The following is a 27,072-nucleotide window of genomic DNA, read 5'->3' as shown; positions in this document are numbered from 1 at the left end:
AATAATATAAGAACAGTTTAGTTTCCTTCCACTCAAAACCTTGCAGGCACAGAGTAAGGAACAATGCCACGACAACTTTGAAAACAAGTCATGGAGAAATTTATCCATGCAATTAACAGACAAGGATAGACAACTCTCTAATTCATCAAATGAAAATCTGGCACCCTTTGAAGAGTCAGCACAGCAGCTTTTAAAAAGAAGAGCAGCTCTGGGGACTGAAAAGAAATCAGTGCTCTGGGATCAGAGTCAGCCGGCAAGTGTGAGCACACACAGGAATGATCCCTGGACATTAGCAGAAGATCGATGGACATTAAGGCCTCCATTCGCCTCTTCTTTCTGATGTTTCTAAATAAGACTCTACCTTCAGGACCCTGTGAACAGCACTGTAGTTACTGTCCCTCATCCTTACTAGCAAGGGCAACTTGAGTCTCCTGCTCCTCTACATAGGCTCTATATTTTTAGGTAGTATGTGATTGCTTTTGTTGCAAAACAGAGTAATAAAATATTACTGTTCGGAGATAAACCTGTCCATAAAACAGAGAATTAAAGTCCTTCTCTTGAGGCAAATTGGAACTAATGTTAACGTACAAATTGAAAGGCTCATCCTAGCTTGTGCACATCCTCCTCTTGCTGGTAAAAAATCTCGGTGAACACTTAATGTGAAATCCCTAGGTGACTTTACGTTATCCTTTTTGAGTTCCTTATTACTACCACCAACATCAAGCTAGTCAAATCTGTGTAGAGCGACGCTTCATTTTTTCCTTCCCTCCTATTACAGACAAGTAAGTCCACAAATGCCTCAGCAAGCCCAGGGGCTGCCACCCTGCTGCTGGGGGAGCCCCAGCACAGCTGCTTCTCCCCACACCCCCAAAATTCCAAGAGCAACTAGGAAAGACCTGAGGGATGCCTTCTGCTTTGCCATCTGCAAACAGGTGAGTCTTGCTTGGGAATAGTCAGGACGGTTGTTTGGGTACAGCCACCGCACCAGTGTCGCCAACCGCTGTGTTTTAAGTGATTTAGATTACTGATGGGACTGAGGACCTGCACAAACCAATATCCAATAATAAAGGTGTTTACAAAATGCACAGTAGGATAGATGGTCCTTGCCAAAGAGGCTCTTAAGTGTAGAAAAGTTCCTCCTTTTCTTCATTTTTGGTTTTCCTGTTTTATTTTCCAAAAGTGCTTTTTAACAAAATTTTCTAAGGGCAGACATCGAAAAGCAAAAATCAATCACGGGAACTTAATTTTACTACCTTCACTTTATTCGACCAGAAAAACCTAAGGAAATGAGACGACCTGGGATGGTATTTCCTTAGGAGGCAAAAAAACAGATCCCAGTTTCTGACAAAGTCTGGGAATTTACCCTGATTTACATCAATGTCAAGCTCTAGATACTGTATTTGTGCATACCATTTCCAGGAAGCTGAGCAGAACTACACTCAAAACTAAGTATATTGCATTAGTTATCCAGCACTGCAGAAAAAATTGACAGTTTCTCCACCTAAAAGAGTTCACAGATTTTCTTGGAACAGTACCAGGTGTGTTGGATCCAAAATCTGTTGTGGGACGGTGAAAAGTTTTACTGAGCAGGTAGATAAAAATCAAAACAGGAAATTGCACCCTGTCTTTTATTAGTCAGTCCAGGATTAACAGAATATAAATCGGATGCTATTACCATTGGAAGTATAACATTTCTTTAATGAATCAAATGCTACGCTTTGACGTGATCTACAAAGCCCCATGCGAGACTCCTGCTGGGCACTTGCTCTTTAAATGACAGCAACAGTTGAACACTTTAACCTGTGAATAATTCAGGGTCCATTAAATATTAAATAGATTTCTAGATACATGAAAAAGCCTTCTGCTTGCTGCAAAAAGGAATCTTGATAATTTTTATTTAGCGGTGTAAGCCTTTTTTGTCTGTATTTTATGCTTAGTGATTCCTGACTGTGAAGATCTATTCTAAAAGCAAAGGCAGTTCATGAGACATCAAGAAAAGATACTGTTCTTATCCGTCCCTGTAAATACTTTCTACTTATCGTCTCTGTTTATAGGGACAAGGACAATGACAGCTTTTGAAAAGATGTGCTGCCAGCCAGTCCAGCAGCAGATCTCCCGCTGTCTGAGACTGCCTGCTTTAATTGATCGAGAGCTTTCAGATCCTAATTGCCATTAGTGTTGCTAGAACAACAACTCCAGAGGCAATTTACAGGGAGAGAAGGTGAAAAAAACTCCTGGAAAGATGGCTCTAATGGGCCAGTATCCTTTTTCTTCAGCACGTCAGCTCTTGTCCTGATGTTTTGCCCTCACAGAATAAAAGTTCAAAATGTAAATGTATTAGCTTTTAGAGATTCGTTGCTTAATTTCAATCTAAGGGAACAGGGCAGCTCACAAAAATGAGTAACAGTGGCTCTATAAATTTCATACGAGATGATTAGGTTTGAAACATCCTGTTGCGGGAATAAAACCCCCAGATTTGTGTGTCTTTCTGTGAAGCTAATACTCACTTGGTTTTGGTTTTTGGTTCAATTTGGGAGAAGCAGGGAAAATGGGCAATGGTAAAGAAAAGCAGGAGTATTTCAGTTTCCCTATTATCGGCTAAAAACAGATAGTTATTCTTCCCCAGGCCTGTGGAACGATAAACGCTCAGGAAAAGCACTTGAGATTGATGACTTAATCAAAATTGCCTCGCATACAAAATTCCGTTGGGGAAGAATAGCAAGGAACTTGGTAACGAATCTGAAGGACGTAAGAGACTATCCCGCTTTGCTGTCTGCTTATTGCTACTATCCTGATGGCAATTTAGATGCTCTCATTTCTCCTGTAAATATTCGCCTGTTTTCCACACTCATTGCAATGCTTGCTACCTGACCTGCCAAATAACTGGCAGCAGGGGTGCGGCGTGCAAGACGACCTCACCTAAATGCTTCTTTTTGCCTCACTTTTGCAAACGACTTTCTTAGCCAGTTTAAACACTGAAGATGAACAAAGATTTCAAAGTGTAGGTAACGAAGGCCGTTGGGAATGCCTGTCCCATGGACTCATTGATGGTTCTGGCTACGTGTTACTTTGGGTGATGGTATTGAAAACCTCTTGCTCTCAGCATCATTGAACTCATTAGTGTTCTGGCCAGCATCTAGTTAAATTAAAAGTTAAATTCAGCAGTGATTTATCTTTAGAACCTGGATGAAACTGGTTTGTAGCTTTTCTGAGAAGGACACAAATTCTTTTTATCTAATGACTTGCTCCTTTACTTCAGAAGAATGGTTTGTTTCCTGGGCTTTGGCCCATTTGATTATTCATATTACATTATTTCTCTTAACTGGAGGTAAGTTTAGTCAAATGAATACCTGTATTCTTGTCAAGACAGCAATATTCAGCAGCTATGCTTGCTGTAGGTAAGTTTCGAACCACTTAATGAGTTCAATGCCATGAAGAATAAAAGATGAGGTGAATCAGCCACTTTTATAAGGACATGCACTATCTGATGCTCTGGGTTTTCTGTCCTGCAGCTCATCACCTCCGGCCCCAGTGGCAGTCAGTCACTGCGAGCCCAGCGGCTGAGAGTCAAACATAAGACCAGCCGTGGTGCAGTGCCACATCCCTGCGACACCGCCAGCTCGCCTCCTCCCCCGCGTCCTCTAGATTCATCTTCCAGGCAGGACATCACAGGAATTTGGAAGCTCTTAAAAGGTTCTTACAACATCACAAAATAAAATATCATCAGAATAGATATGATTTCAATCTGTTAATGTTTTTGCCATTTACAAAAACAAGCCTAAAAAGTTCCTTTTCAGAAACATGTTTTTAAATTATGAACCATAATGATGTGTGCCAAAGAAAAAAACAAACAACACAACCCAACTATAAACCCAGCTGACTGCAATACCTTCTTTTCCTGGGGGGAAAGACAATACTGTTCCTTCTTCCTCCTTAATAACACCTCTAACAGCGACAGACATACATCGCCATCGCCTTTTTTGAAAATGAGGCACCTTAAAAGAACTGGATTGCTCTCAGTTGGCTGCAAGCATATGTAGAGCCTTTCTGCAGGCCACCATGTCCTGCAGGCCACATGGAGTGACTCTGACAACACCCACGAGGACTGCCAGAGTTGTACCATCTCCTTGGAAGTTGAAGGAGAAGTGGTGCCTGGAGAGCAGGTAAACAATGGAGAATGGGTTCCCTTCTTCTTTTCCTGGCCTCTTCCAGGTTAGCTACCTGCAGGCAGAGCTGAACCTGGTCCTTCTCCATCCCAGCTGGGGTCACATGGAGGGTCCACAGAGCACCCTTGCACTGGCCATGCTGGGGAGTGGGGTGAGCAGAAACCTGCAGGCACGTTCCCCATGATGGCCGCAAGGGAGAGCCTGGCCATAACAGTTCCTCTTTGGGGACATGTGCAGTGACTCCAGCACCCAGAGCACGACCTGCCTAATGGCCAAAAGGCTAATACCTGCTGTGTCTGATCCCTAGCTCCTGTCCCAAAGGCCTGAAATCCAATTCACCTCAAACCATCTGGAGCCCTTCTCCAAATGAGTAATTCCTTCAAGTCGTGTTTAATCCCTCTGCAAACGGCTCCACTCTTTGGCCTGTCATGACACGAATCCCCTCTGATGGCCTAGAGCAGGTCAGCATGCATGTCCTCAGTGGGTGCGTGGTGGGACAGCTATTAGCTAGTGACCTGAGGCATCTCCCCCTGTCCTGGAAGAGAAATGGCACAAAGGCTCAATTCCACTTGCTGTGAGCTTCACCGTGACAACCTTTGAGAAAGGAGGTGTGCGCCACAGCAGCTCAGGGGTTGCACAAGGAGTACCTCTGATAACTGTCATTACCTCCCATTTTCTGCCCATCTGCAGAACTACACGGGGAATAATTCTCATCTCCTGCAAGGAAGAGATAAAGTGGATGCTGAGCCAGAAATCCAGTTTCAATACCCTTCACAAAGTAGCTCATCCATCTTTTAGAGTATTATATTTAAATAAGAAAGAGGAACTTGAAGGATAGTATTAGCATAACATTACATATGATGCTTCAAGTTTGTAAGTATTCTTAAAGAATACTGGGGTGTCAACATGATCCATAGTATAACATCAGTGAATGGTGAGAAAGGAGAGGAGAAACAATTTTTATAAAGCACAAATATCTCTCCACAGTGGTAAAAAAGGTTCAGTAGTCACTGCTGCATCTCCTCATGCGTGTGCTTTGTTTGCAAACCTTACTGCAAAATCTCTGTGTGGTAACAGCATGCATGTTTCACAGGTGACCAAGACTTGGTTCAGCAGAAAGATTCAGACCATGAATACCCTGTAGCCCTGAAGTTTTCCAATATATTGAAAAAAAGAGTTGTGACTGCACACCTGATCCTGCAGTACCACCACTAGCACTTGAGTTGCCTCACCTCTAACCTTTGCATCACACAATGACTTTGTATTTCATAAAAACATAATTAAAGCCAAGCATTCAGACAACATGATCAGTGTTGCTGGATCCTGTAGGTGCTACAGATCTGCAGATCAGCCTGTAATGATGACGAGAGTTTGTGTGTGTGTCTGTTAATTTAATAACAGAGGCAATAACACTATTACAGTGCTCTCTGTACAAGACAACCCTCTCCTCACTGCCCTTAGCCACTGCTAAACCCTGCACAGGGTCTGACTGATGACTTTGGGCTTTAAAAGGACACTGGGGGGCCAAGGGCAACCAGCAGGCAAGATGCTCAGTGCCTCTTTCAGCTCCTGACCTCCAGTATAGCCTTCCTTACATTGCTTTCACCTGGCTACGTCTGCTCCCACAGCTGCTCTGCTGGTCTAGATGGGGGAAGAAAAGCAAGCTCTGGTCCTGCCCATTACCCTACTCTTGGCCATGGGAATAGGTGAAACTGTGCCTGTCTTCATGCCACCTGCAAAGGTGCCGGCAATCTTTATGTAGCCAGACCTGGAGAGGAAAATGTACAGCCCAGATCCATGAAAGTACCTGCCTCTCAGTCACTCCAGCAGGAGATAACACATCCCAAAACCTTTGCCAATTTAGTTTTAATTCTTCCCTTTTCCTTTGCACAAAAGCACTATAAGCTAAAGCATTAGGTTTCAATCAGATACAAAGTACAGACAAAATTTTGAGGACAGAAAATTCTAGTGATTACTTCTGTTCATGACTTTCCTTCTCCCCACCATGTCATTCTCTGCTTTGTAGTTTTCACTTCTCTTCAGCGTAATAGAGAAAACTAGAGAAACTAATTCCCTCGGCACATGCTGTCCTTCCTTCTCAGCCCCACCAAGCACCACCAGATTGGTCTTCTGAAACCGCAGGCAGAAAAACCTACCATCATCCCTGGCAGCCTCTGCACCGCTCTGGAGCGTGTTTCCCTTCAAAAGCCCACTGCCAGCCGTGCTCCAGTGAGCTGGCAGCTGCCCGGCTGCTGGGAAGGGGGATTTGGGAAACATATTCCAGGGAACAGCTCAAAGGTCATCCTCTCGTGTACTTCCACGGCTTTCCCCCCCGAACCCCCTAGACCTCCATTTGTGTTTGTACAACTACTTAAAAACACAGTTTGGGGGCTTGAGGAGGGTTCTCGCTATTGTAGCTTGACCTCAGTATGGAAGGTGGCCAAGCAAGGGCCACAGCCCAGAGGACACTGCTTGCACCTCCTTGGAAAGGGGCGATGCTGCCCCATCCACCCTGGCCAAGTACGCAGAGTTTAGCTGTGTCTGCAGGAACTGCCTTTCAGATCTTTTTTTTTTAAGTGGACCCGTTGGCATAGTTTAGCTGCCAGCATCGATACAGTAGAGCTCTTCTGCATACATACATCTTCTACAACATAACAGGGGCTGGAAGCCTCCCCAAAACACAGTTGTGCCTGGAGATTTCCTCACTGGCTGCAGTGCCCCTGAGTTGGAACAGAGGTGGAGAAGCAGCAGCAGCTCCACCATGTGCTCCTCTCACATGGAACAGTGAATCCCTCCTGCATTCATGTCCACCCCACTCCCCTGCTCCTGCCAGGGCTTACTCCAGTCTTGTTGCAGATGTGCCCGAAGTTCCCTGCAGTGATTTGTTTCTTCTCCTAAACTATGCAGTAAAGTTTGCAGAACGTAAACCAGGTATGACATCTTGCCCGGGGCCAGACACCAGCAATGCAGAGATTCAGAGAAAGCAAAGCTAAAGGATGCTGTCACTACAGCACTTCAACAGGGGACCAGTGTCTCTCCCCCCTCCTACCACACATCCAAAACGTGCAACGCAGTAAGCAAGCACTGTGCAGCCTGAACAGAGCGGCTACAGTTTACGCTATAGTGCCTCATCTGTTCTTTGCACCAGCTGTTCCTGGAAGGAGGTGCCATTGAATTGTTTCTCTCTTCCTCTGATGCTCTAGAAGAAAGACAGAGGTTTTTGTGGTTTGTTTTTTTTTTTTTAATCTCAGCTTTTTAGCAAAGGGAACAGGGCTGGATTGTTTTGTACTGGCACTTGCTACCTTCTCATCCTGTGCCCTTCTTGCTGCGCAAGCACGGTACAAGACATTAAATGCTGAAATAATATTTAGGTTTGCAGCTGGGCTCGTTACTGCTGTAATTTAGAAGGTATAACCAGTCATCAGCATTTCAAGATACATTCAATTTTCAATAAAGAGGCAATTTCCATAGGGCAATGACCATAAATGTATGACAGTCTACCCAAGACAAATGAACAAAGCTGCCAGTCTGTCAAGAATTTGCCTGATGTGTCATCCCAGTTTAATTAAGGGAAAAAATTTACTGTAAGAGACAGGAGAGCAAGTCAACTCTCCTATAAAGGTGCCTCCTTTCCTTTGTGCATTAAAAATAATCTCCCTTTATTTTGAATTACTGATGCACAAGCAGTTTGTGGCAAATCATTCTCCAGAATTAAACAGATGGCTGAAAAATACGAGCCAAATTCATCCTTTACTCACTGGACAAATTTGACTCTAGGTGATTTATGGGTCTTGCAAACCCACTTCAGTGCATCAGCTGAATATTTCCTGCAGATTTTGTGCCCTGCAGGTGCTGAGCCGACCCCAGCTACAGGCAACTCTCAGCTCTCCAGTGAGCAGCCACGGCGGCCAGGCTTCTCTCCTCCTGCCAACCAGCACTGCCCTTCCCAGCCTTGTGCTGCACCTCTGAAGGCACCCAGCAAGCAGTGCCCCAGAGCCAGCCAGACAACGTCTCCTTAGCCAAATCCAGTTTCTTCCACTTCTGCAGTTTCAGTGGAAGCGCAAAAAGCTTTCGCAGTCTTTGGAGAACTGCTTCAATCTGAATAAACTTTTCTATCAGAGGGCTAACGTCTCAGCACGTCAAGGGATGCAAGGCAGCTCCATGGACATTGCTTACACCAGCTAAGAACCCGTATGGTATTATAGCCAAAATAATCTGTTTCCACTGACTGAATGATCTGACCAATGGCTAAATGTACAATGAAAAGGTATTACATTTAAATCCAAGTATTTCTATATAGTTCTCGAAATCTAGATACAGTAGTACCATGTTTACGTGGAAAAATGAGAAGGCTAAGACTGCTTATAAAACAAAAGTTGTGCTGTATGAGTACTTGTTTTGTCAAAGATGAGTGAAGTCAGAAGAAACAATAAAAACAGTGCATTTTTCAAGAACATTGACTTCAGGGGGGTAGTTTTCTTCAGCTTAATAATCAAAGATACCACAACACATATAAATAAACTGGGGACTGTGAGCTGTAGTTTTAACCTGGTAATGTTCCAGAAGGCAAATATATCTAAGTGCATTTATCTCTTCTCAGAGCAGATATGTAAAAGCATTAGCCTCCGTCATGCTGTTGTCCGTTATCAGGTCTACATGCAGGCCCAGAAAGACTATGTAGTACATGTATAAATATACATACCCGACTTGGGTACAGTCTCGATATGGCAGCACTGAAAATATGCTACAGAAGGATCTTCTGCTGCTGATAAGGACTATTCTAAAATATAAAAGAAAATAAAAGAAATCAAAGACTAAAATTTAAAAATCCCACCACAATAAGCAAAGCAAGAGATGTTACCGTTGAGGAATCCGTAATCATAAAACTTCCACCATGGATGACTTCTCCCTCCTCTTTTTTATCTCACAGGTAGGGTATCGCGCTACTGAGTCTTTACAGAAGTGCTGAAGCCTGTGCCATGCATTACACAGTGAATGAGTAGTGGAGTCCCATCCCTTCTGCAGGCTTTCTAGGAAGACTATCTTGAATACATTACTTGGAATCCAGGATAGATGTTTTTCTAGTGAAAGCAGTCCTAGTGAAAGGAGTCCACCCAGAGAGGCGAGGAGCCATTCTGACAACTCACCACTATGGCTGAAACTAAACAAACCAACCCAGCAGCAACCCAGGTGATACACACCAACCACCACCTGTGATGCACACCACAACTCCGTGGCTGACCTGGAATCTGCATTTATCGGACAAGAATTTCCAGCTGCTGGTCATGACCTTTCTCTACTAAACCAAAGGACTCCATCAGTTTTCAGCTTCCTGTTCCTGAAATAGCCCAATTCATGGATGAAGTCAAACTTTGCTATTATCACAAGCTTTCAGATCCTCTCACTGTTTTCCAGGTTCTTCCTTGAGTCTTCTCCAGTTTTTCCCCATCACCTTTCTTGGTCTCTAGGCAGTATCGCTGGCCTCAGCAATTGCACGGAAGGCAGATACATACATCACATCTTTAAGTTTTATCTTTAAGATCAGTGCCTAGCTGTGATGATCTGCCAGCCTCTGCGCTCAGAAATCACATTGGCCTTCTTGGTTATGATGCTGCATTGACACTCAGGTGTGACTGATCCCACAGCTCCTCACCCCTTCTCCTCCAGCACCACGTCTATCCCAGTCACTAACTGTCAGGGCTGAATCCCTCCTCTAAGCATGGCTTGCCTTCATTCCTCATAGGCAGGTAGCTCAAGATTTGGTTACATGAAAGCCTACGTTATCTGCCTGCGCAGAGCTTATCTCAGAATCCAGGGCACTCTTACAGCAAACGCCTTGTGTTTTTAACCAGTCTCCCAACCTCCGCTTTATCTGCAAACTCACTTTGCGGCATTAAATCAAGTGCTATCTGTTTTAAATCAAACCAATCTGTTTTGCAGCCACACTACTACCTTTAGCCATCAAGCTCTGACATATCATTAAGCAACATCAAAACCACCTTGAGGTCAAGTCCCACTTTCCATAAAACTGCGTGGACTGTCAATAACCACATTATTATAGTTTTGGGAGATGCAGATTGGCAAGAAGCCAACAGAGGCTTGATCAAGATGTAAGATATAAAATGCCAATAAATAACAGTTTATAAATACGCCTTGTTTCCTTATTACCTTCAGGACATTGACAACTGTACAAATGTACAATGTACACTGAAAAGACACTTCTTCCCTCTAAAGTTGGACAACGGGCTGCATCCCCTCAAATTCCTCTAAGACACGGTGATAGCAATTTGTGCCAACTTCTAATCTGGTTAGTGTTAGAATTTACTGATCTTTTACCTTTCTAAAAATCTCCAGTCGCGGTCCACATGCTAGGACCTACAGCTAGGTTGGTTGTCAGGGCTATTGCACTTCCTTGGTCTGCCCTCCAACACTGATTTTTCTGATGTTGTGTGCCACAGATCTGTATGTGATGATTTCACCCAAAGTTTTCATCTTTTGTCCTACACTGGTTGAAGTTAGACAACAAACCCTCGCAAGGTATTTTGTTTACTGTCCAAAAACCACCACACGCACCTATAAACCTTGTACCAGTTATGCTGTTATTAAAACAGTATTTCCTTAAGGGACCAGCTTAGTCATTGTTCTTGGAAAAGGTTTAGATGCCCAAGAGAGCTGCTGCATGTAATGCTTGGAAAAATGCAGAATAATCAATTTTCCTTCTCCTAGATCATTCTGTTATAGCAATCCTATTTTCTTCCTTAAAAGCATGTTTAAAAGCAAAGTGGTATTTAACCTTTAATAAAGTAGGGTTTCTAATAATAAATGTGCATACAGCATCAGGAAGTTCTCCTGCAGCAGATAAAGTACGATTTCGTTGTTTGCCTGAATGCTACAGCACCCCTTACCTATGGGTAAATACCTCCGATCCTATAAGATGGTCTCATGGTGCAGCAGTAAGTTATAGAGCAGGGGGGAAATAATTTTTCGCATTTGAGAAAGGCAATCCACAAGCATAAAAACCCTGGCATATGATTAATTTTGTGCTTGCCACTGCTTATTGCTGAATGGTTGCTACTCACAACAGCTTGCTTATTCACTGGAAGCCTTGTTTGCTGATGTATGAAACTTGGCATGGATTTCGAGGCTGACATCAGAAAGTATCTTTGAATTCGGAAAACCATGGTACCCACTAAGCATATTCCCCCTGATCCCTCTGGTTGCTTCTGGAAACACAGCTCTTCCACACACACCCTACACCTCCCTGAAAAAAAACCAACCCAGCTCTTAATACTTGAAGAAAAACAAACTGGTGCTTCCATGTCCACAAGCAGAGACAACAGCGGGAAGTTACCACAGAAATCTTACTGTGTGTATCAGAAGGAATCAGACCAGAAAGGAAATAAAAAGCACCAGCCCAGCCTTGAGTTTTTTCAGATTTCTTTCCCTTGGGACCCAAGTATTGCCTCTCTCTCCATAGTTCCGGGGACCATCTTTATACAAAGATCTCCCAGGCAGAGTAGGAGAGGAGCCCATGGCCTCCACTGCCAGGATGCCACAAAACCTCATCTGCAGAGCTGCTGGAGGGGGGCGGTGCAAAACAGCCTTAAGAGCTGGAATGAAAGAGAAGGAATGAAAGAGAAGCAGGGAAGGCAGTGGTCAGCAGCTCATCATGGAGGGATAAAATGGCATTTTATTTAGAGGTCTGATGATATGCATGGAAAAGAAAAAATTCTGAGGGCCTGCAATGGTTTGCTGGAGCAGAAAGTCCAGGAACTTCTCACAGAGTATGCTTTGGAGAAGAAGGTGTGGTGGAAGCCTGTTGCTGTTCAAGAAAATCAAATTACCGTTTATGGGAGAAAAGCATTTTCCTGGATTTCAACTCTTCAGCAAAGGGTGTCTTACGATCCTGCGCAGCTCTGAATGAGCTATCTCCGACATCAGAAGCAGCCTGAGTCTGAGTGGCTTTACGTGCCCTGACTGCCATTGTGCCAACTAGACATGTTTAAAATGACTTCATGAAAGGTTTTCACTCTCTAACTCTCACATTTCACCAAGAAGTTGTACTAATTACTATGGTTCAGAGCAACCATTATTTGGCAGGAGAGCTCCAACAATGTGCAACTGTCCGAGACTGTAAAAGCTTATCTTCCAATTTATTTAATGAGGTGTATGCTATGAAACTACAAAAACTTACTGAGCACAAGGCTCTCAACAGAATCAGTAATTCACTTGACTTGAAGAAAAATAATGTCTGTTTTCTTCAGTGCCTGTCTAGGTTTGATTGTGTTGCACCAAAAGGCTCGGATCAGGCAATGGGATACACTTCATATGTACCATATACATGCAGAATACTGTCGCCTCTTTTCTCATGCCCGATTGATGATGGTTGATTACCAGGGCTTTGCTGTGATGCAGACAAAGGTGAACACACAAACCGTGGATGCTGTCTGGGTAGCAGCCATCATTTTGGAGTCTCCCAAGTTCATGCTGGGGCTACTGGAAAGTGGCCGAGAGTACTTATGAACCGGGAGGACGCTGCGAATAGTCAACCTCTTAGAGTGCACGTGTTTGCCTTTCCACAATTAAAAGTGCAGCCAAAGAGACCTTTCATAGCCCGTGGGTGCTATCTGGCCTTGGCTTAGATCTGTATGCTAACAAAAAAATTGAGAAAGCAATGGCATGGGGGTGGGAGAGAAGCATTGTTTTACTGCTTTTATATCTGCTATATAGGATGACTCTAGAAATGTTCTTGTCCCATTCTCACCATGAATTGTTTGTTCAGCTGGCTCAGGTTGCTGTTTCGGTGGTCTGTTTCTGCTAGATAGGAAATCTCATGCTTCACAGTTTATGGAACCAATAAACCTGCTGAGTAAAGCGGGTGAAACCACACACTGGTGGGAACCTGTGATAATTTGTATGTTAGGGTTAACTTGTCTTTGTCTTTTAATGGGAAAATTTATTTTGTGCTATTTTACAAGACTGCTTTGATAATAAAGTCTAGGAAAACTAATTTTCCAGCTCCTTTAATAAGCCACGTCCTACAAATCCAAAGAAACCGGTTTAACCAGTGCACAGAACCATCAACAGGAAGCTTTGCAAGGACTGGCTGATAAGCTGTGGTCCGCATACAAGTGGTTTTTCTCTGTGCTGAAATAGCTGAACTCTTATTTTAACCACAGCCGGTCCTGCCTTGCCACTGGACTGCCGAAAGCTGGACCCAGAGCACCGTCACTCAGCACGTGCCATCCCTGGGGCTGAGAGGCAAAGAGCTCTCAGTGCCACAGGACAAGGACATCTCACTTCACGGGTTGAGTGCCATAAATAAGGACAGTTAGCAGAGAAACGAGCCCCAGGCTATCATCCACACTGCAGTTTTCTTTGCTGTGACACTCACAGCCACAAGCCAGTGAAACAGTTACTGAAAGCGCTAGCTATTTTAAAGCCCAGCTATTAATTCACCACTCCAAAATATATTCTGTGTAGATGTTTTCAAAGCTGCGTTCCTCAAGTTAAGTGAAAGGCTGTCATGCCACAACAGAAGGGTCAGGGGTTTCAGAGAGCTCGGACAGCCTGACTCCAGCCCAGCTCAGTGCCTCTGTCCCGCACGACCATGCACAAGAAGCTGCCTGGGACGAGATCCCGGGCATGGGAAGGAGCCCCAGGAAGGTCTTCTGTCCATCACAATACCTGCGCTCCTCCGTGTCATAGGGAACCAAGGAGGATACCTGCTTTTAAGGTATTCAGAAACTCTGTTATTTTAGGATGAATGCATAAAGCAGATCCACCTGACTTTCCCGAGGTCATTTTCATCCAGAATGCCTATTAACTTCGGTGACTGCAACAGCATCCAGACCCCTCAGAAAACCGGGGTATCTGCTCAGATTACTCTGCTAGACTTAGCTGCTGGCCTTAGGGGCGACACTAAGTGATGACTTCGCATTTTATTTTTAGCTTAATATTGCTGTGGCTCTTTGTCTGTAGGACGAAAAGCATTTCCAAAACCGTGTATCTTATTCTTATTGTCTCCTTATTCTAGATAAAGAGATCTTTATTATGATTATGGAAATATTCTGGAAAACTGTGTCTGCTGATAAAGATAAGAAGCCAGTTGAATAACAGAAGCTTACTCACTGTTTTCTTAGCAAGAAAAATATTCAGTTATATTATCAGACATAATGACTGATCTATGAATTAAGACAAAATGCTGCATTTATCCTATAAATACTTTTTTGCAAAAGATGGAGAAAAGAGTTTACAAATCAAATATTTATTCACTTTTTTCAGGTAATACTTCTACCAAGTTTATGCATGTATTTTATATACACATCTCAGAAATTACTCTGTGGAATTTGCATAATTCCTTATGAATAAGTATTTTTTACTGTAAGAAATTCCCAGAGCATGCATCTATTTATGCACAAAACTGACTAAAATTAGAGGGCTGCTTTTCAGCATTTGATTCCACATGTATTTGTTGTAAAGACAATAAGCAGCTGCTAGTCAGACAATTGTCAAGTCAACAATTCTGCATGCGTCTGTTTGTTACAAAAGCTGTTTCTAAAAAGCTGTCGTCTCTCAGAGCCACCTTCTGCAATATTTATGATGATTATTACCTTTCACTGCATTTAATTGTACGTGCGAGAATAAACGTGAGGAAAATTTTGCTTGAGCCAAGTAACACCTACCAGAATTCAATTCATAAAACCCGTGCTGCAATGTAATGTCAGAATTTCTATGCACAAATCGGTCCACAGGAACGTACGTGGTTCTCACCCACGGCAGTTGTATGAGAACAGCTATGTGCAAGGGTCAGCTCTCAGTGGGACAGTTTAGTCTATATGCAACCTGTTCAGGTAGCTTATTTCAAACCTATTCAGGTTTGGGAGGACAAGAATAAAATCATAAGGCATATGGTGAAATGGTCTTGAGAAAATAGCAGGGAGGGCAGATGTCTTCTTCATAAGCAGGGAGGAGCTAGTTTCACCTCTGAGCTGGATGATACTGCAATAAAGGACCTATTCTGCTGATGGAAACATGATGACAGGCATCGTGCCTTTGCAGTAAGGGAAGTCCCGGCCGACCACTGCTGTACGGGTCCCACCGGTGCCTATGGCTGCAACACAGGCAGTGCACGACCCAGCTCGGGGTGTGCACCCCTCACACAGCCCCCGGGAGCCCCTCTGCCTTTGTCTGCCCCCAAAACAAGGATCCTGCTCCTCACCTTGCCACAACCACCCCCAGGTGAGCCTTTACCAACCAGCACTTTGTGTGCCCTAACAGATGTTGAAGCATCATTCAGCCGTCGGTAAACTCGTTCTGGGCAGGTTCTGCCCCGCACCCCTCTGACGCTTATCACCTGGCACTACCCTCGAAGAAACGCAACCAGATTATGCCTCGAGAACACCACACGGATTTTCCTTTTACGCAGGTTATTTGTATTAAGGAGACTCGGGTCTTAAAAATCTATGGGCTAGCACTTCCATCGACTCATACTTCACTCGAGGAAGGAGCGTGCACCGCAGCCTGCACCTTCACAGACTGTTTTAAAGGCATTAAAGACTATTTTAAATGCATTACTGTGCATGTGGTAAGTGGCAATGGCACGCTGTGTTCTTGCACGGGGATGCTGACTCTGCCCTTGCCCTCACGCCCCACGGATTGCCTTTGCAGAAGCAGCCTTTGGATGCACAGTACCTGCCGTTTCTTGTATCGTGTTGCCGCATGTTCTTGATAAAATGAACCTTCTTAAAGTTCTTTGGTCTGGGTGATCCTGAGAGTGTCCGACATCTGAAAAATAAATCAGTTGCGGGGTGGGGGTGGGGGGTGAGGGGGTGAGAAAAACAAAATAAAAGTACTCAGTTCCCTGCTGTATGGCCAAGAAGTCTACACAAAGGCAGGAAGGAAAGACAAGACAAATGATTCAAGTACCCTGTGTTAGGAATCTGCAAGAACAATAAAGACAATAAGTCTGGAAATGTGACAGCTCAAATAAAAAAAGTATTTAAAATAATAAGAAAAGGCACCGCCACCCCTCCTTTCATGCAAAAAAACACGTAATAAAAAAATCTCAGAAAAATAAAACTTCCTGTAATCTCCTGTGACAGCTTAGCCCAAGCTTTCAAAGGAAAAAAACCCACAACATTAAACTAAAACAAAACTTGGTAAATATGTGATTTTCCCCCTCACACCAACATCCACACTTTTGTATCCTCCTCAGCTACTGAAAAGGAGCTATTGAGGAAAGTTCTTTCTTGTTTTAATTTTAGAAAGATTTAAAATCTCTCATTTGCAAGGATAATTTCTATTTGCTTTTAACTCTAAATACTACTTTTTACGTTCCTGACAGCATACAAAACAACCAAAAATAAAATGAATTACCTCAGGAAAAAAAAAAAATCATTCTTCAAAACATTAATCCTTAAATCTATTTTATATCTGAACGCACTTTTCAAATTGCAGTTAGTGAAAGAAAGTGCCAGAGGGAAGAGATGAGACAAACAGCAATATCCCTGCCCTTGCAGCCTTGCTCTTTTTAATCAGCTGAAACCGCAACCCATGTAAAAGCTTCCTCTGTTTCATCTCAGCGCTGTTTTGTTGCAAGGCACGGTGGGCAGGCATCAGAGATAACTCCTGTGCTCGCTGCCCGGCCAGGGCAGCTGGACCGCAGCCACCGCATCCTCTGTGGGAGCTAAGGGACAAGCATCCTCCGCCGGCACGCAGAACCAGCACAGTCCCTCTGCAACCCGTTTTTCCCGTTCTCTCCTAAGCAAAGGCAGAGTTCAGCAGCTTCCCGACCCCAGAGGTCCTTTTTTTGGGCTGACACCACAGACCTCCAGCCCTAAGCCTCCAGGGACTGCCTGTACCCAAATGCCACCACCCTGCATGGGCACACCCCAGAAGGGGGGAACCCCATCACTTTGCCATTTCTGCCTATTCCTGTTAGTAAAACCCTTGAGATTGTCTCACCCTCTGTTTCCAATTAGCCTTGTTAGGCTTTCTTCACTGGGAAAATACCACCAAGAGAGAGGTTCTACCAATAACTCTGCAAATTAGCAAGTAAAAATACTGCCTTGCAAACCATACTTTGTTTAGATCTTTTGCCAATTATATGTGTTTGAATCATTTATGAGAACACTTCATAACATGCTGGTAAGCATTCAACAGTAAGCTTGGTAAAAATAATCAAGCCTTGGTAACAGGCCAGTCGGTACAGCCTCTGCCATTAAGTCTTTGCTTCGAGGTGGGGAGAGACAGTCCACCTGCATGTGGATAAACAAGGCTATAGGATAAACATCAATATAAACCAGCTGAATTACAGGTCCCAGGATAAGGACACACTCAAAATTAAGCTGCTGCCTTGCGGAACAGCTGACCTGGAAGTATAGCACACGCTGGTCAGATTACCGAGCAGCCCGTTTCTGAACTGTTAAGCAGTTGCTCCATTTTCCATCACCCCAGAGGATTGCCTAGTGACTAATTACTGCGGTCCCCAGAGAAGCTGTGGCCTCCTGGATGCAGAAATACAACCGCATTGAAGCTGCTGATATAGCAAGGATGGGGGCAGATTTATTAGTGAGGTAGCAGTCACAAACCTACCAGCCAACACAGGAAGACAGTAACACTGTTTACAAAAATAAGCTTGTGTGTGCTGAGAGAACAAATGATAAAAACACATGAAAATAAGAATACTAAAAATACCAGCCTTCAAAAGCTTACTTTATTAAACCAGCTGTACTTTTTAAAGGTACTACGTTAGAGGCTGGTCGTTCCTGTTAGTGACAACTAAACTTCTCTCTTAACCAAATCTGACCTTTTATTTCCTGACATTTTATTTAAATATGGACTTTGTATTTTATAACCTAAAGCCAGGGAACGTATAATGCCTGTCACCTACCACCTTGCAGGGTGTGTGAGGTTTCACTTTACCCACTATGAAGAACACCTTAAGGTGAAGACCCAGCTACTTTCCAACAAGCGCAGGGACAGCAAGTCTGTTTGTGCACGTGCCATGCAGACAAGTAACCAGAGAGAGAGTAAATAAATTTACCTCCGCAGTGGGGCATTTTCCTCGATGTCCTCCAGAGTCTCCAGAGAAGATCGCTGAGAGATCAGCCGACGTCTGCAGAGAAAACAGAACACAAAAGACCGCCGTGGATTAGAGGGCACGAGGAAGTCCTCAGAGCTGTTGTTTAGTAAAGCTCACAAATTGCCATTTACTAGCCGAGCTGTAACTTTGGATATTAATCAACTTTGTTCTCTTCTGTTTATTTTCCTAGATCAATTTGATCCCAATGAGAAGAAAACTTACTCCATACAAGCCTCTATAGCAAAGAAGAAGTCAAAACTTCCCAACAGCTCCTCCTCAGTTTGGGCTTTCATATTTTCCTTCCTTCAAGGATTAAACACCCACCAGTTAGGACACCAGTCCCACATTTGCTGTGGTAGAGTTTGCCATGCTACAAGTACAGTTCTTTGATAAAATAATGCAGACGTAGATCTACAGAGACTGCCCGTCCTTCACACTGCTGCAGGGGACACTCCTCTCTGCCCCTTGCCCTTTTTACTAAATAAAGGCCACTCATTTCTCAGTCATGTCCATCTCATCACTCCTCCGAGGAGTAACTCAAGAGAGATGAAGGATGACGCAGCCTGCAGCACTGGGTACAAACCAGCAGTTTAAAAAGGAGCTCAGAACAGATGAGTTTACTCATGTTTTAAACCAGTTTTCTATGGTTGAGTCAGATCCCTCCTCTACCTTTTAGGGGCTGGCTTGCTGGAAAGCAGCTCTGTGGAAAGGGACCTGGGAGTCCTGGTGGACAACAGGATGACCATGAGCCAGCAATGTGCCCTGGTGGCCAAGAAAGCCAATGGCATCCTGGGGTGCATCAAGACGAGTGTGGCCAGCAGGTGGAGTGAGGTCATCCTTCCCCTGTACTCTGGCCGGTGAGGCCACATCTGGAGCACTGTGTCCAGTTCTGGGCTCCCCAGTTCAAGAAGGACAGGGAACTGCTGGAGAGGGTCCAGCAAAGGGCTACAAAGATGATTAGGGGACTAGAACATCTCTCTTATGAGGAAAGACTGAGGGACTTGGGTCTTTTTAGTCTGGAGAAGAGAAGACTGAGGGGGGGATCTCACCAATACTTATGAATACTTAAAGGGAGGGTGCCAGGGGGATGGGAACAGTCTTTTTTAAGTGGTGCTCAGTGATAGGACAAGAGGGAACGGGCACAAACTTGAACACAGGAAGTTCCATCTAAACATGAGGAGAGACTTCTTCACTTTGAGGGTGGCAGAGCACTGGCACAGGCTGCCCAGAAAGGTTGTGGAGTCTCCCACACTGGGGACATTCAAAACCCACCTGGATGCTGTCCTGTGCAACCTGCTGTAGGTGACCCTGCTCTGGCAGGGGGATTGGCCTGGATGATCTCCAGAGGTCCCTTCCAACCCTGACCATTCTGTGAAATAAAGTAAGGGGATCTTAGCATTTCAAGTTTCCTGACTGTGTAGTGAGCAGGGAAGCAGCCCTGGTACAGGCTTGGTATTAGCAGCAATTGCTGCTGCACAACCTCCAAACACCCTGTGGTGAGTTGACCTTGGCCGGACGCCAGTTGCCCACCAAAGCTGCTCTATCACTCCCCCTCCTTTGCTGGACAAGGGACAGAAAATATAAGGAAAGGCTCGTGGGTCGAGATAAGGACAGGGAGAGATCATTCACCAATTACCATCATGGAAAAACAAGGAGCTGCACCCTGCCCTCCAAAAACCATCGTATATACAAAAAATAAATGTGTAAGAAAGATGCAGCCCACCCACAGGCACATAATGAAAAATAAAGCTGGCAACCATCAGAACGACCCCATTGGTGGGTGTTAAGCAGCTGTGACAGCCAGTAGAGTGAAGGCACCACGCCACAGCACCCGGCTAGCATGGGGGATGTCAGCACCCATCACTCCAGGGGCCATTGCTGAGGTGTACAGTACCTCACCAGTGATTTTATGAGTGTGAACTTAAATGACAAAAAGTCCCCATAGACCGCCACTATTTTTTCCCAATTACCTTACCATCCTTCCCACTGAGCTGCCTTACTCCCCTGATCTGCAAGGAAAGAGTTTCCAGAACCTCAGTATGTTACGAGCACTCTCCATGCTTGGGAGGCTGCTCATTAATTTATTTCCTGGGCTGTATTTTCACAATAAATTGTTTCCTCTGACGCCAGCGTAAGCAGTTTCTAATCCTTCTTGCAATTTGCTATTCCCTCCAGTTGTGCTGCTACAACTGTTCCTGCAGCCGTGCTGCAAATCTGATTACCGAAATGTTTTTCAGTTCAAAATAACCCTGAGGTTCAGTGATTCAGTTTACTACTAATTCAAACACCAGATTTCTATCACTAACCTCCAGACAACACATTTCAGGACAGTTTGAATGTGCATGCGGCTTTTCATATACTTAGAAAATCATAAAAAAAAAACCTCAAACAATTTATAGAGCAACTAAGTGTGAAGCGTAATCCTCTTAGGAAAATATGTAAACCTAAATCCCCTCAGGCTTTGTCTAAACTAGAATTTAAGAAGATCTGGCACAAGATAGGATACACCTTCAAAATGCTAAGAAAAAAAGAAAGAAATCTGCATTTCAAGGTGTGCTGAACTTGCTGGCATAGACAAGGAAGAAGAGACTTAAACATCTGTCTCCAGCGCCCACAGGTGCTCTCTCGGCTCCATCCACAGTCAGAGGACACAGAGATGCTCTCAGAGGGAGAAATTCAGACCAGGAGGAGCTCCCCCTCCATTTCCAGTTATGTTGGTCCATAAACAAAAGCTGGAAGTCTCAACTACCAGCACCACTGATGTAGCTGATGATAGCTGCTGCTTTTTAGTACCTCTTTATACGTCATTAGCTTAATAACACACTTAAACGATGGTACCCTCCCATCTTGTGGTGTCACAATACCAAAAGCATACTTTGCATGTTGTTACTCCAAGAGAGAAAAACAACAGTACAACCTTGCCACCTTCTTCGTACTAAACTTCTCAAACTAGTAATGCAGTATTTCCCCTAAGATGCCTGTTGGATGCCATAAGGCGCTTGTACAACACTCAGTGCACATTCGAGCCACCACCGCAACCTTCCTCCAAGCCTCTCCTTGCCCAAAGTTACCCACCACGCTACACCTCATTGCCAATGGCTTGGCAGAGATGGGTTTGAAGATTGCACGTCCTATATTTCCATCTGTTATTAAGGCAGATGCATTGGTTGGCAGAAATATACGTAACTACATTCCATCAGCTCCAGGGCAGCTTTAAACACCGGTCATCCAGTTGCCTGCTGACGGTTCCAACTCCTCTGGCATCCCTTGCTGGTCGCAACTTCTTAAACCCAGCACACCAGGGATGCTGCCTCCTGGTTTTCGCTTGCTAACCGTGAACGCAACACAGGCTGGACGGGAATCGCTGCCACCCCTCTTGGCACAAAAGAGCTCACACTAATTTTCACTGGTAGTGACTTTGCTGTATTTTGGGGACCTAACACAGCGAGTGAGTCTGCACAAGTCTGCTCCTTGGGAGAAGAGCACGGATACCTGAGCTCCCTTCTCAACTAGTGTGAATATAAGCACAACTCTGGATAAATTCATCCAGGAAGGAAGAAAGCAGATGAACACCCCCAGATCACCAGCAGCAATGAAGCACAGGTCACACAGAAGCCTGCAGTGATATAAATGGGGGCTGCCCCAGCCCTGTGCTGCCATTGGTAGCGGTGAGAGGGAGGATATCCAGTCCAGCACCGAACCCAGCTAAAAACCACCACATCTTTCACCTCTCCCCAAAATCATTAGTTTTAATCAGTTCAGCTCCCTGCACAATCACAGAAGCACCGGTGAGGTGGATTTGCAGCAACTCTGCTGAAATCAGTTCATGCTGCCCGTGAATTGCACCCTCTTTTCACTGAAGAAGCTCAGCCGCAATGGAGTACGTGCAATTATTGCATTTTATCTTAAATCTTTATTTCGAGGCCTAATTAAGATGACCTAAATACCAATATTTATAAGCTTTCCACAGCTGGATATTATACCAGAAAAGCCAATTAATGAACCTACCTGCTGTGAACCAAGTCACACATCCTGTGCCACACACATAGGAAAAAAAAACAATTTTGGAAAAGCAAAGCTTTTGAAAAGGTGTTCCAGGGAATACAAGCAAAACCAGTTTTTCATTGTCTTCATTAAAAATTAATCACCTCAACTGGTGTTTAATATTTAAACTAATTTATCATCTTTCTGCAGGCAAGCAGTCAGGGCTTGTCTATACAACTTCTAAAAGGGTTATTTTTCAAAAATTGATTAACGTGCTATAGCAGCTGCCATATGTAGACACGTGCACTGAAATAACCCAAACTGTTTTATATCACACATGACCATCATTCTGTATTGATACCTATTTTATAATAAAAAATGTCCTATTTCAATAATAATTAGGGGAAAATCCTTCTATTGTTAACAAAGTGTATCTATAAGCAGACTAAAACAAAATAGCACTGTGTGACATACAGGATTCAGGCTTTGGGATAAATCTTTAGGCAGACGCATTTGCAATACAAAATGCTTTAAATCTTGCGCAGAGTAAATGTCAGCCAGCTAAAACACACTAAAATAAAGTTTCAGTAAAAATGTTAATTTCTCCTAGTTCACAGAAAGCCTTAAAAGAATTTCTGCTAGTTTAACCACCACATCCTAGGTATACCAAACTCAACCCTCTCTCCTTGCAGCCCCATGCACACAGAAGAACGCAGTTTTGTTCTGCAAAGATGATGACCTCCTAGTTCTAACCATCAGCCCCTGTAGGACATTGTCAGTCAGAGTCTCATGCAACTTACAGTTGATTTTTTTGTTTGTTTTAAAATCATGTAGTACTACTTTCTGTTAAACACTTACCTAAAATACTGTTTTTCTTTTCTGTTTCCTCCCTGTTCCCTGTGCAATTGTTACATGAGCCTAGAAATAACTAATACTCTACAATCAAATTCCAAACCCAGTCCAAAGAAGGAGACTGAAGAGATATTTGATGCCCTGGTATTTTAAATGGTTGTTCTTTAAGATATTCATGACCCCGTTTGCATTCTGGATTTATCTTTGACCAGCTGTCTGAATCTCTGTGGAAGTTTCTTAAAACCCCAAATGTTGTCTCCATTTCACCTCTCCAAAGTCACTTTAACATATGGCTCAGTTGCAAAAATGAAATAAAATGCAAGGACAAAAAAAATAAAGCAGGTCTGTAACCAAAACAGCAAATAGCCAAAGTGAGTACACTGCAAAAAGATTCACTGTAACCAACCCATCAATCAGTGGAAAATTATCTTCACCGTCAATTGCTGCAAAATACTCAGCTCAATTATGTTAAACATACAAAATCTTAAGCCCTATAGACAGGAGGTGATAAAAAAACAGAGCTGCAATCAGAACACTGGATAAATTCATCAAAGGAAGGAAGGAAGGAAGACGATGATAATCCAAGAGATAAGGAAGAATAAATCCATGTGTAATTACTTTCTAGCACAGCTATAAAACCAGGAAGAAAAAGCTGCATTTTAAATACACCTAATTTTTGTGAAAGTTGTGGGTGTAGATGCCCCCTGCTTCTGTTAAGATGACAAACCTACAACGGCTGAAGCCAGTAGCACAGGTGCCGCTGGCTCCCAGCAGAGAAGCATCCCCCCGGACAAGCTTCTCCACTTTGTCTGGGACAACTGAAGCTCTTCAGAGATGCAGTGATGACAGGACAAACGAGTGCGAATCATCTGAACATCTGCTGACCGCATTAACACTGATGGGAGAACTTGGGAGGGCAGCAGGTTTCAGCAGGTGAGGACTGTTGGTAGTTCACATGCCTGCTGGGTCACTTCCTCCCTTCAGGTGGCCGGCGAAAATGAACTTGCATGAACAAGAGCCACAGGGCAGAAACATCAGGGCTATTTATTACCTTCTGGTCACAACTGTGTTTCTAGTACTGTGGCTTAGAAGCACCAGAAAAGCACCGAACTGCTGAAAATGTTGCATTCCTTGTTTTCACTATGCTTTCTTCACAAAGAACGTATCCTATGTGCAGGAAGACTACCCCAGGTATGCACACATATGGAGTGGAAAGAAAGTCAAAACTTGCAGCGATGGGGAATGAGATCAGGATACCTGTAAGGGTAGCTCAGGGCCTGCCTACAGAGGTGTTAAATCGAGGGTTTCCCTCTGCCATCCATCCACCCTTCTGAAAGGTGCCAGCTCCAGACTCAAAGAGGAGCTCTTGCCCAAAAGCCAACATACAGTTGCCCAAAAGCCAAGCTAGTCCTTTGCAAACGCTCCCTGGGAAGTTACCAAACATGCTCTAGACGTGCAGCTCCTGTAGGTCAAACCGGGCAGAGCATCACCTTGATCCTACTGTCTCTACAGGAACCGCAACCCTAGGGCTGTTTTCTCACTGTGCTTCATATTGTTCGCTCCGGCATCAAAATGGCTCGAACAGTAAAAGGGAAACAAGAAGAGTACTCAATGAGACCTAAGATTAGGCTTCTATGTGTTGGAATGGAAACAGAAAGATTAAAAGTAAATGCATTTATTACAAGTAAATAGATAAAAATATATATTTATGTATATAAATATATATAAATACATATATTTACTGGTAATATATAATATATATTATATATTTATATTTTCTCTCCAATTCCCTGCCAGCCTGCCCACTGAACGCCTCTGCCCAAACTCCCAGGCTAAGCTGCTGTCAATTAATACAGTCTTCTGAAATATTATACAAGACATCAGCTGTGTACGAATTCCCATTCACTTCCTGACCCCTGAATCCCTGACCCAGCACGAACCCAGATGAAAGACCCGCTAATGAGTCACCTCTCGCCCTCGCTCTGAAATTTTTACTGGGATTCCTATGTCCCAGCTCATTTTCTTCCTATCTTTTGCCAATATCACAGGAAGACAAACACAGGAAAAACAAACCCTGAGACTATTGAAAATTATTAAGGGAAACAGTTTCCAGGAGCTACCCAAATCGATATAAAGCAGTATTTAATTGTGTGCTATCATAATTAGGCAGCAGAGCCGTTCTCTGCAAAGAACATTAAACTCCATTTAGGACTTCTAAGCCGCACAGCGTATTGGCAACACTACCCACAACGGGAGTTAAATGCATCTAGCGTGCGCTGAAAGTGGGTTATTTTGTTAATTGAGCAGCCCAACCCAAACACACAGAGCATATACCAAGAGACCTCCATGTAGCTGTCACCTACACGCAGGCAGGATGCAAACGTGGTTTAAGACCACAGCCTTCTGCAGTGGGCTGTGAAGGAAAGTCTCCGACGCAGAAATCCTGAGCTAGCAGGACCCCCAAGAACCTGGTCCTCTCGGGGTACATATTGCAAGGAGAGAGACCTTCAAACCTTGGGCCAGTGATAATTAGGAGGACAATGCCATGCCAAATGCCTCCTTGGTCTCCATCAACCTTTTGGGGGTAAGCAGGAAGATGGGCAGAAAACAAGGGGAAGAGGGGAGAACTATGGCATGAACATGCCTCCATGCCAGACTCCTCCTAAACCAGATGTTCCCCTGCACTGAGTGTCCTACCTATATCCAAATCTTTGTCCAAGCCTCATCCTCCCACAATACCCAAGGCAGAAGCTCCGAAATACACAGCACTCCAACTTGCTGCCTGCTGACTTGTCTGCATGTAACATCTCAGCATAAAAAATACCTCCATTGCCATCCTGAAGGTAGGATTTTTTTTGTGTGTGTACAAATAGTATTAATGTCAAATACAAAGTACAAAAAGAAAGAAGTAAGAGAGAATGAAGGAAATCAGCATGACAATACAGAAGCATCCTGCTGACCTTTCACGGTGTGGCGATGCAACACAATGTTCTGTTCACAAATTATTACGTAGCTGTACATACCCATTCCTTCAAATGGCCCGCAAAATTCTAGCATGGATCTGTTCCAATGTCCCAGAGGGATCATTTGCATTTGGTTATATCGAATATAAAATCAGGAGTACCAGCACTGCGAAGAGACAGGGGACTTACACTAGAATTGCTGAGCAGCAAACTGTTCCCTGACAAAACATTTGTATAGTGTGAGTGTGTGCAGAAAAACAGCAGGTATGGTAGAACTGGTTTGAGGATTTTTTTTTAGCATCTTGCACAATTCAACTTGATACATTAATTATTAGTCTTGCTAGAAGACATGACACTGAGAGGAAACGCATTCAAAATTAGGCACTGATACGAAATCTCTAGTGAAGGAAAAGAACAGGGTTGAGCCTAGGGAGAATGCAAGAGCAATCACCACACGTTGCTGATGCTGAGGACCCTTTCATTTTCACCTTCCCCAGCTGGATTCCCAAATCACCCAAGACAGATCTTGTTTGAAACCTACCATTTTCCCTCTGCAGGCAGCTGCCTCTGCACCCAATCCTCCTACTGTTGGCTCTGCCCAAGCTGTAATGAGGAGCTACAGCTGCAATTCAGTAAGATTCATTTAAAGACAGCAGAGCCCTCACAGATCCTGAAGCGCCTAAAATCTACATCCTCTCTTTATCTGGAACTGATGATTTACAGATTCACTGCCTTCACTTTACTGACTCTGCAGCAACGTGATAGCTTTCAGAAGGCTTGTGCGCAGTAATTTATTTTGAATATGCCCCAACACTGTCACAGCTATATTTTTCAGAACAGCCATTACCTCATAATCTAACACATATTATCACGGTAAGACATCAATGGGCACCAGCTTAATTAAAGACATTCAAAACCAGCAAAGGAGGAAACAAGATTAATCATCTGTCCTTATGAAAACAAGGATGTTTGCCGAAGCAGATAAAATAGCACTGTAAAGAACATACAAATTCTCCATCTT

General features: G+C 43.8%; 1 protein-coding gene across 1 annotated transcript in view; it reads right to left on the bottom strand.

Annotated features, from left to right (window-relative positions):
• Nucleotides 1-27,072, bottom strand: part of CABLES1 (Cdk5 and Abl enzyme substrate 1) — a gene marked incomplete at its 5' end in the record, with an annotated part of 72,175 nt that overhangs the window by 17,108 nt on the left and 27,995 nt on the right. The window contains 3 exons of the mRNA XM_082479457.1: nt 8,869-8,946; nt 15,861-15,953; nt 18,214-18,285. Coding sequence (XP_082335583.1) covers nt 8,869-8,946; nt 15,861-15,953; nt 18,214-18,285 — 243 coding nt within the window. The remainder of the gene's footprint in view (nt 1-8,868; nt 8,947-15,860; nt 15,954-18,213; nt 18,286-27,072) is intronic.

Source organism: Vanellus vanellus, assembly GCF_965231255.1.
Source record: "Vanellus vanellus genome assembly, chromosome: 2".
Classification (NCBI taxonomy): Eukaryota; Metazoa; Chordata; class Aves; order Charadriiformes; family Charadriidae; genus Vanellus; species Vanellus vanellus.
This window is presented reverse-complemented; position numbering and strand designations above follow the sequence as displayed.